Source organism: Prunus dulcis, chromosome 3 (genome assembly GCF_902201215.1).
Source record: "Prunus dulcis chromosome 3, ALMONDv2, whole genome shotgun sequence".
In the NCBI taxonomy this organism is placed as follows: Eukaryota; Viridiplantae; Streptophyta; class Magnoliopsida; order Rosales; family Rosaceae; genus Prunus; species Prunus dulcis.
Window position 1 is genome coordinate 12,452,903 of NC_047652.1, and position 10,581 is coordinate 12,463,483.

The window sequence follows — 10,581 nt, forward strand, 5'->3', positions numbered from 1 at the left end:
TTTTCGTTGTGGTGTCAACTATGTGTCCGAAAATACTTTCTTCGAAAGCCCTATATTTTAAGCCAAAAAAGGCATGCCAAGGAAAGGTTGGTTTTTCATGTTACCAAATAAAAATTTGATTTTTTCAATGGAGAAGATGTGCCCCAAAATTGACATCAAAATCAATTCATTAGCATCTAAATTTTTTTTCCCAACTTGCACATAAAGTTTCAAGCATACTGATTTTTTTTTTTCTTATCAACAGAATAACTATGTCATGCCACCTAAATTAGAAAGAGCTTAACTTCTTTTTATTTATTTATAATTATTATTAATGAAAGAGCTTAATCATAGCAAAAATAGACTTAGCAAAGATAGCTAGAGCGCATGCGCTCCCCACTCCACTCTGCACCAGAGTTTAAATCATCTTTCTTGTAATTTTTTTTTTATCAAACCCCTCCATATAATTTAGATTAAAATAAAATATCGTTTGTATAGAAAAATAATAATAACCATATTTTGAAAACAATATCAAATCAAACTAGCCCGTACCAAAATCCAATTTTTTTCATGGATATGAGCATTTTGCAATGTTAAGCCATCTCCATCTCAATAGGCTAAAAGCCAAATTTCCACTTTTTAGCCCAAAACTCTACTCCAACCCATACATATATGATGGGGCTAAAAACCTGCCCACTTTTCAGCCCATCTTATTGCCTGGGCAGGTTTTTATGGAAATGTTGGAAGAACAATTCCCATTTTTTTATTTTTTTTATTTTAATTCTCCAAAGAAAAATTGAACCATTGCTATCAGCTCCTGTGAGCCAATGCATTATTGTTGTACAACAACAAACTGACAACAGGCAAAGACCCAGAAAAAGGAATTATGGAGCATCAGATTGTGGTGGTGGTCCTCACTCTTCCACTTCTACCACTGTACCTTCACTTTTTAGTCTTCTCATTCTCTTCCCCCTATTCCTCCACCACATCCCTACCCATTAATATCTTCCTCTTGCTCATCTTCAAAATAGCTCCATCTTCTTTTATTTATTCGTAAAAATATCTGGGGCATCCATGGAGGTCATGAGTAAAATTAACCTAAACAAGCAGCTGAGGATGGAGAAGCCCCATGTGGTGGTCAAGGAGGAGGAAGAGGAAGATGAAGAATTTGATCATCATCAGCAACTGGAAGATCATGATAAGAAGAAGAAAGGAATTGTGGGTGGAAGTGGCTCTGTGAAAAGATCAGGCACAAGTGGAGCGGGGACGAGATGCTGTCAGGCTGACAGGTGCCCAGCTGATCTGAGTGATGCAAAGCAGTATCATAGAAGGCATAAGGTTTGTGACCTTCATTCTAAGGCTCAGGTTGTGCTTGTTTCTGGGCTGAGGCAAAGGTTTTGCCAGCAATGCAGCAGGTTGGTCTTATCCAATTTTCTTGTTTTTTTTTATCTGTTTGATTTATTTATTTTCTCTGTTTTTTGTTTGGTTTTGTTTCTGGGGTGTGGAATTTCTGGTTTGTTTTACACTTTTTTGCTATGACTTTTGCAGAAAAATTTGCACACTTTTGTAGTTGCTGGTTTCTTCTATATGGGTTTGGGGAAACTAGCTTAGTGTTGATGGACTCTGGTCTTTAGTTGTTACTTATTTTCTTGTATCTCACTTCAGTTTGCAATTGCTGGTATATACCTGCTTGAAATTTTTATTTATTTATTTATTATTCTTATATAGTAGTAGTTGAAGATTCCTTCAGTTCAAAATAAAAATGTCTTTTGCTATATAAAGTGAATTCTATTGGGATTGTTTTTTAACAGCCTTCCAAAGAGGATGAATATTCTTTCTTACTGTTAGACTTAGCCTATGTGTTTACACATTGTTAAATGTTGTGTTGCAGATTTCATGAGCTCCCAGAATTTGATGACACCAAACGGAGTTGTCGTAGGCGTCTGGCCGGACACAATGAACGCCGAAGGAAGAATTCAGTCGAGTCTAATGCAGAAGGCCCGAACCGCAATGGTACAGGCACTCAATTAAAGGATGTATGTGGCCAGGGTGATAATAGTGGAAGAATTCGGATAACCATTCAAGGAAATTCCCCCTACAAGCATTTCCAGATTAGATAAGATTTATCAAGCATGCTCTCTCTCTTCTGTCATCCTAGGGATGTAATAATAATTTTAGAAGTTCCATGGTAGATATGTGTTCAGGATTTCTATTTAGGTGAAGCAAAAATTCCAATTGAACAAACGTTTCGATGCCGGAAATTGAATAAACGTTTAGCACCTTCGGATTAGCCGCTCACTTTTCCGATGTGTTCTTTTGTTAGCAGAATGCTTTGAGTGTGACATTTTGGTGGCGTAAGATTTGAACTGCTGGATCTTTTTCAGACTTTGATGAGAATAAAGAGCTTTATTGTGCAATTTTCTCGGAGCTGCTACAAAAGTTCACAAGATTCTTAAATCTTGTTGACGAAACTTGCTGTTGGAGCAAGCAAGTAGTGGTTGTCATCAGGTTTATTTTCATACTGCTGCTTTTCATGCTACTATACTAGCAAGTGTATAAGTTTAGTTTGATGGATCAAAGATCCGATGTCCAAAAAACTGTTCACGAATTTAGTCAACAAAAAATGAGACCTTGTGCTTCAACTTCAAGACTCCACCATGTCTATAGCCATTGAGTCTTTTCTTTTTTTGACATAGACGTCGAGACCGGAACACCGAGCCACCTGATGGAAAAAACCGGGAAAAAAATCATGTTGATTAAAAAGTCAACCAACACCAAACTGAATTGAATTGGTTCAAACCAGCTTCGATGCCAGTTTCATACCTTACAAAATCGGACCAGACCGATTATATATATTTAAGTCCAATGCTAAGTGTCTAATCCCACACACCTAATATTCCCCAAAAACCCAACTTCAAGCACCTCTCTTTGCATGAAATTGGGTCATTTGTGAATTTTTAACCCAAAAAATAAAATTTTAGTTGGAATTTGTTAAAAAAAGTTTTTTTTGAAAAATATATATAAAAAAAATCCAGCTCAAAATAGAAAAAACCATGAACCGCACCGGAATCGATTTAAACTAGACTAACTAGTTTCTTTAAAAAATTTCACCAAAACAGCATCGAACTGCACCGATTGATTAGTATTGATTTCGATTTCAATGTAAGGTGGAAACCGGATCGGACCGGATCGCAAGTCTTTTCTTCTCTTTTGGAGAGATGTCACAGGATCCAATTTTCGAATATCATACAAAAAATTTATAATTTGTTTGAATGAGGGACTTTGAAGTGAGGGGACACTTCAAAGTGATAGGATTTGAAATGGGGGGATTTCAAAGTAATGAGTTTTTAAAATAAGGGGATTAGTAAAGTCATTTGTTTAGCTAATTATTTTGTTGGTGGGATTTGATTGGGTAATTTCTTATAAATATGTAATTGTTAGGAAATCTAGCCCTTCATCTCCACGAAAGAACAAATGTGAAACAATATAAACACGACCGAGAAAGACAAAAAGTAGACAATCACACAACAAAACAAGAATTTATTGAAGAGGTTTACTCAATATGAGCTATGTCTCCGGGTTGCTAGAGATTCACTATAAAAGTAGAAGATGAACAATTACAAGCACTCAAGTATTTTCTTCACACTCAATAGTAATTTGGTTCTTGACCACACTCATTTTCACCTTCTAACCAGACTCTAGCCACAAATAATATGACTCCCTAAAGGCCTTATTTATAGTGCAAAAGGCCTAGGATTACACAAGTAGGAAATAGGATTAAAATAGGAATCCTAAACCAAGTAGGAATTGAAATATGAATCTAAAACCAAGAAGGAAACTAAACAAAAAACAAATTATTTTTCTAGTGGAATTGTATCTTCACACAGGGACGGACCTAGGAATCTTATCTCATAGGGTCATAGTCTTAAAGGTTTGGTGGGGGAGAGGGTTAAAGGTTTTTGGGGTTGGAGATTGGGGATTTAGGTTTGAAGGTTTAGGAATGGGGTTTTGGAGTTCTGAAGTTGGGAGGGATCTGTTAAAATATGTTCTAATTTTTTTTAAAAAGACCTGGACCAAAACAACATCATTTTGGCTAGGTCTTTTAAAAAAAAATTCAATGGGGCTGGACCAAAACGACGCTAGGGTGTTTTAAAAAAAATAAAATGAAAAATTGGACCCGTTTTGGCTAGCGTGTTTATAAATAAAAAAAATAAACGCTAGGCCAAAACGACGCCGTTTTGGCCCATGTGTTTTTAAAATTTTTTTTGAAGCGCTGTGTAGCTTCTTCTTCCTCAAATGTGAAACCTTCTCCTTCAGCCATTCATGGGGTCACACACCCATTAAAGGGGACCTTTTAGCTTGCTTTCATGGAGTCCATAGGGTCATTTGACCCCATTGACCCCACTGTGGGTCCGTCCCTGTCTTCACAGCTCAACAATTTCCCACTTGAAGATCAATTTGACACCACTCAAACATCAAAACTCTTCACACACTTCAAACGTAACGACTCCATCCCTAGCAACATCTTCATTCAACATCAAGTTCGGAGACCAACTGAAGTTGTGAACTTCAGTTTGTAAATCATCACCGGCTTGGTGAACATATCAACTAGATTCTCACTACATTGTAACATTGAGATCCAACTCATAACAATACCACCAACAATACACATGTAACCAATAGTACTCCGTTGTTTCAAGCCATATAGACTCTTCCATAGTTTGCATACAAAGTCCTCTTTGCCAGGTGCAATAAAAACTTGTAGACGCCTCATGTATTTCGTCTCCTCCAAATCACCATGGTTGCCTTATGGATCCATTGTTGACTTTGACTATATCATATTGTTGAGCTCTTCCCTGGGTTCGACCAAGTCTGTAGAGCTATATGAGTGTACAACAAGGGATCTCGATTTTCAATAAGGGGACATAATGTTCTAAGATATGATTTAGAAATCGCCCCCGGAGTCAAAAGGGAGAATTTACAGGGGAGACCGCTGATTTTTCAGCAGAAGTCAAACCTTAAAAAATGTTTGAGTTTTAGTTTAAATGGCAATTTGATCAAGGGTGTCTGACACCTGACATATGTTGGATGCGCACAAGGTTCGATGCAGATTCCAAAGTAGAATTTTGGGCCAAGTCCTGTCATCGTCCAATGTCTAAGTCAATTCCTTTACTGAAAGAAGTAAAGAAACTCATACTAAACGTGAGAGAACTCAGTGTAGAGTTGATGCGCAAGTACAACAATGCTTTTATAACAAAGAAAATTTTCAACGTGGAATTCTAGAGTAGTAGTTGATGTGGAATTTCATGAGTTGTTAGATTTTGTTACGATATCAAATCTCAATCATAGGAGTAGATTGCTGCAGACCTTTAGTTGATTTTGTTTCCTTCTCTAGTCCAGCAATCCCTGTAGTTTAGGCTGTAGTTATTACTTCTTTCCATATATGTTTCTGTACAATTTGCTATATATCCTTGTAATTGTTATGACTGAATGTACAAGTAATATACATCAGATTATCACTTTTCACATGGTATCAGAGCGATAGGCTCTGGGATCTTCACCACGATTTGATTTCTTCTTAGCCTTATGGTCGTTTTTTATTATTTTGTTTGAGAGCTCTCTGTATCTCAAAATTCTACTCTTGATCATGGATCAGTTTTGCTCCACCTTTGCCAATCACGTGGAAACAAACATTACTGGTCTGGCAAGTTCTTATTTTTCTGATTTTCAAAATTCAGTTTCTTCCAATGATTTTTCACAGGTTTGGATTCTTGATAGTGGTGCAACGGATCACATCACATCCCAACCTTCAATTTTTTCTCAATCGTCTTCTTCATCGACTCTTTCATCTGTTAAATTACCTACTGGCGCTAACGCTCCAATACATTCCATTGGGTCCATATCTTTTTATTCCAATATTTCTTTACACAATGTTCTTTGTGTCCCTTCTTTTATAGTTAATTTAATGTCTATTAGCAAGCTTACCAAATCTCTGAATTGTTGTGTCCTCTTTTTTCCTGATTTTTGTCTTTTGCAGGATTTGGCAACGAAGAAGACAATTGGCTTGGGTAAACAACATGGCGGACTCTATTATATTCACCTTATTCCTACTCACCCATCCTCAAATCACGTTTCCACTTCATCAAATTTTTGGCATCAACGTCTCGGTCACCCTTCACCTGCTCGCCTACAATTACTTACTAAAATAAATCCAGCTATTTCTTCTAACTCTTCTCATCATTGTGATGCATGTCATTATGCACGGCAAACTAGATTGCCTTTTGGTAGAAGTTCAATTTCTTCTACTGAACCTTTTTCTTTAATTCATTGTGATATTTGGGGACCTCATAAAGTTCCTTCTCATTATGGTGCACGCTACTTTTTAACCATTGTAGATGACTATACTCGTTGCACTTGGTTATATTTGATGCGCTTCAAATCTGAAACTCAGCCATTATTAAAATCTTTTCATGCTTTTGTTCGTACTCAATTTAATCGCGATATAAAAGCAATACGTGTTGACAATGGCAGCGAGTTTGCTTCTATGCGCCCATTTTTTATGGAGCATGGCATCCTTTATCAAACTACATGTGTCTATACTCCTCAACAAAATGGAGTGGTTGAGCGTAAACATCGCCACATTTTAAATGTTGCTCGTGCTTTACGATTTCATTCAAATGTTCCTTTAATCTTTTGGGGTGAATGTGTCCTTACTGCTACCTATCTAATTAATCGCATGCCCACTCCTTTGTTGTCAGGAAAGTCCCCTTTTGAACTACTCTATGATCGTGCACCCTCATTGGATCACTTGCGAGTCTTTGGGTGTCTTTGCTATGCCACAAACGTCCATCCTGTCCAGAAATTTGACTCACGTGCTCGTCGTTGTATCTTCATTGGCTACCCTGTCGGGCAAAAGGCATATCGCCTTTATGATCTCACCACGAAACATTTTTCTCTAGTCGTGATGTCATTTTTTATGAGAATGTTTTTCCTTATTCAAACTCTGCAAGTGACACACGGCCAAACCCAATTGTTTTGCCATGCATAGACTCTTCTCATGAGCCATGTATGACTCCATCCTTCACATCTCCTCATCAACATGATGTTTCACCACATCTGGACCAATCCCATCCTTCAGTGGAGGAGTCACCTTCTGTCATTCCTGTGGATGAATCTAATAATTCTTCCACCATTCATGCGGACCACCATAACTCCACTCCTCTTGCCTCGCCGGATCCGGTTTCTCTTCCTCCAACTCTTCCCATCGCTTCCGCCCCCACAGAACCAGATTCCTCGGTGACGGCTCACCCATCTCCTCCTCTGGAACCAACTCGTCACTCCACTCGTCCTACACGACCTCCTATTTGGCATCGTGATTATAAAGTGTCTCATGCTATGTTGCATACCCAAGTTCCATTGTCCGACTCTATGCCAAGTTCTAAGAAAGGTACTCGTTATCCCTTGTCAAATTTTGTTTCTTATGCACGTCTATCACCCGCACATCGTTCTTTCTTAGCTGTTATTTCAGGTCAAACAGAGCCCGCTTCTTATTATCAAGCTGCAAATGACCCCAATTGGCAGCAAGCCATGACTGCCGAGATTACTGCTTTGGAGCAAAATAACACATGGACCCTTACGTCCCTGCCTCATGGTCACAAGCCCATTGGTTGCAAATGGGTGTATAAAATCAAACATCGTTCAGACGGCACCATTGAGCGTTATAAAGCTCGGTTAGTGGCTAAAGGCTACACCCAACAAGAAGGCCTTGACTATCATGAGACCTTCTCCCCCACCGCCAAACTTGTCACTGTCCGATGCTTGCTTGCTATTGCTGCTGCTAGACATTGGCCTCTTCACCAACTCGACGTCCAAAATGCGTTCCTCCACGGACATCTTGATGAGGAAGTATATATGCTTCCCCCACCGGGCTTTCGTCGACAAGGGGAGAATCTTGTGTGTCGACTCAACAAGTCACTATATGGACTTAAACAAGCATCACGAAATTGGTTTTCCAAATTTTCCAACGCTATAAAAATGGTGGGATTTAATCAGTCCAAGGCAGACTACTCTCTATTCACCAGGTCACATGGCTCATCTTTCACTGCTTTATTGATTTATGTTGACGACATTATAATTACAGGCAATGATCCAGCCTCCATTAAATCTCTCATGGGAGTCCTTCATGAAAAATTTCGTATCAAGGACCTAGGTGACCTTAAATACTTTTTGGGCATTGAAGTGTCAAGATCCAAGCGTGGAATTGTCATCTCTCAACGAAAATACACCTTGGATATTATAAAAGATGCTGGTCTTCTCGGAGCACGCCCATATGATTTTCCCATGGAGCAAAAGTTAAAGCTGACTCCAACTGATGGTGATTTGTTACATGACCCTGCTCACTATAGGAGACTTGTTGGGCGCCTCATATACCTTACTATAACCAGGCCAGACATTGTTTACTCAGTACATATACTTAGCCAATTCATGCACCAACCACGCAAGCCACACCTTGAGGCAGTACTTCGAGTTTTGCGATATCTAAAGGGTTCACCCGGCCAAGGACTTTTGTTTCCTTCAGAAAACAACTTAAAGCTGACAGCCTTCTGTGACTCTGACTGGGCTAGCTGCCCAACTACAAGAAGATCTACCACTGGGTATTGTACCTTTCTTGGGGACGCACTAATATCATGGAAAACAAAGAAGCAGAATGTTGTCTCACGCTCTTCAGCCGAAGCCGAATATCGAGCCATGGCACATGCAACTTGTGAGATAACTTGGTTGAGATACTTGTTACAAGATTTTCAAGTCAATATTCAAGAGCCCGCTGTTTTGCATTGTGACAATCAAGCTGCACTACACATAGCAGCGAATCCAGTTTTTCATGAGCGTACAAAACATATCGAGTTGGACTGTCATTTGGTACGGGAGAAAATTCAATCTGGGATGATTACTACTGCATACACGCCTTCTTCCCACCAGTTGGCAGACATCTTCAAAAAACCACTTGGAAGAGATTCCTTCAATATGATTATTCGCAAGTTAGGAGTTCTGAACCTTCACTCTCCAACTTGAGGGGGAGTGTTACAATATCAAATCTCAATCATAGGAATAGATTGCTGCAGACCTTTAGTTGATTCTGTTTCCTTCTCTAGTCCAGCAATCCCAGTAGTTTAGGCTGTAGTTATTACTTCTTTCCATATATGTTTCTGTACAATTTGCTATATATCCTTGTAATTGTTATGACTGAATGTACAAGTAATATACATCAGATTATCACTTTTCACAGATTTTAACCATTTAGCACCCGTCATCAGCTGGCGCATTTTGGGAAGTTTGACCTCGTATGTGTGCCCCTTTATTTGTTACGCATCTCTAAGCCTTTCGAGCAAGTACATGATTGTGCATAATGCTATTGTGATTCGCAAGGCCGTGACCATGTTTGTCGTTTTGGTCATGTCAGTTGTCCTTATGGCATCAACCGATCTTGACTTGGTCCTTTTGTTTGCAGAATTTGTCATGCCTTAGAGCAAGTCTACTCCAAAAGACTAAGACAAGACAAAGGTAAGGCAAGGTAGTGGCAGCCTTGCTTTTTTTGGTTCCACCCCAAAAGGCTAGGGTAAGGGCAAGGAAAAAAAAAGATATTATGCAACAAAATATAAACAATTTAGAAATGCAAGAAATAAAATGATTATGCAAGAAAAAAATAAATATGAAAGAAAATATAAACAATTTATAAATAGAAGAAAAAAAAATTACAATCTACAAATTACAAATATTGGAATGAGAAGAGTTTGTATGAGGATTTAGTGTGGAAAGTGAATAAAATTGTTATGTATTTATAGGGAAAACATCAATAAGTTTTTGGTAATTTTTAAAAAAAAATTTGAATTTTTTTCGATTTATTTTGATTTTTTTTTTCACTCGCTAACGTCAGTGCCTTTGGGCTTGAGCCCAGGCAGATCTTGTCCATGGGCTTGCCCAGGTTGGTAGAACCCAGAACTTGTCCGAGCTGCATGTCGTGCGCTAGAGGGTCTTTTGGGCTGGCAGGGGGCCTTTTGCCCGGGTTGGTGGCATGCGCTGGACATGCTCTTAAGGTATGTCTCCGTTAGCTAAGAATGTGTTAGGTCACCTGCGATATTCAAATTTTGCATCTGACTATAATGAGTGGAGACTCTCCCTTCAATTTTTCGGTCTAGTCTCATATTTTCTTCTGGGTCTTTCGGCCTGTGTATTATTATCCCTTGCCTTGCTTTTCCGAGACATCTATTGGGCTTCTTTAAAACAACATTTTCTTCACTATTGGGCCTTTCGTTGTGAGAGGTTGTTTTGGGCTTATTGCATCCCCCCATGTTAAAATTACATCAATCTATAAATGAGTTATGATTAGTTGATAAATGTGTTAATGATGGTGGTGGTGGATGTGACAATTGGGGTGGTTCTGGTTGTTGCGTGTGGTGGTGGTGGTAGGGTGAGGATGGGGATGGTGGTGGTGACGATAGTGTTGAGGTTTGTGGTAAATAAAGACCATGAAAATAAAGTACGGATGTTGACAGAGACTTTAAGTTCAAATTTCTTGTTAAATAGGAAAAAGAAAGAAAATAC

The 10,581-nt window shown here is 38.7% G+C and overlaps 1 protein-coding gene across 1 annotated transcript; it reads left to right on the forward strand.

The window, feature by feature from the left end:
* The first annotated feature begins 840 nt into the window (after positions 1 to 840).
* LOC117622184 (squamosa promoter-binding-like protein 3) lies at positions 841 to 2,396 on the forward strand. Its single transcript, XM_034352772.1, has 2 exons — positions 841 to 1,394; positions 1,871 to 2,396. The coding sequence occupies exons 1-2, from the start codon at positions 1,054 to 1,056 to the stop codon at positions 2,097 to 2,099; spliced, it is 570 nt and encodes a 189-aa protein (XP_034208663.1). The 5' UTR covers positions 841 to 1,053; the 3' UTR covers positions 2,100 to 2,396.
* The last annotated feature ends 8,185 nt before the right edge of the window (positions 2,397 to 10,581 follow it).

Bases quoted from the DNA above. Each gene is read 5' to 3' on its own strand.
- LOC117622184 (XM_034352772.1), top strand. From the start codon at position 1,054: ATGGAGGTCATGAGTAAAATTAACCTAAACAAGCAGCTGAGGATGGAG. The intron at 1,395-1,870 runs GTTGGTCTTATC...GTTGTGTTGCAG, and splicing joins TTTTGCCAGCAATGCAGCAG to ATTTCATGAGCTCCCAGAAT.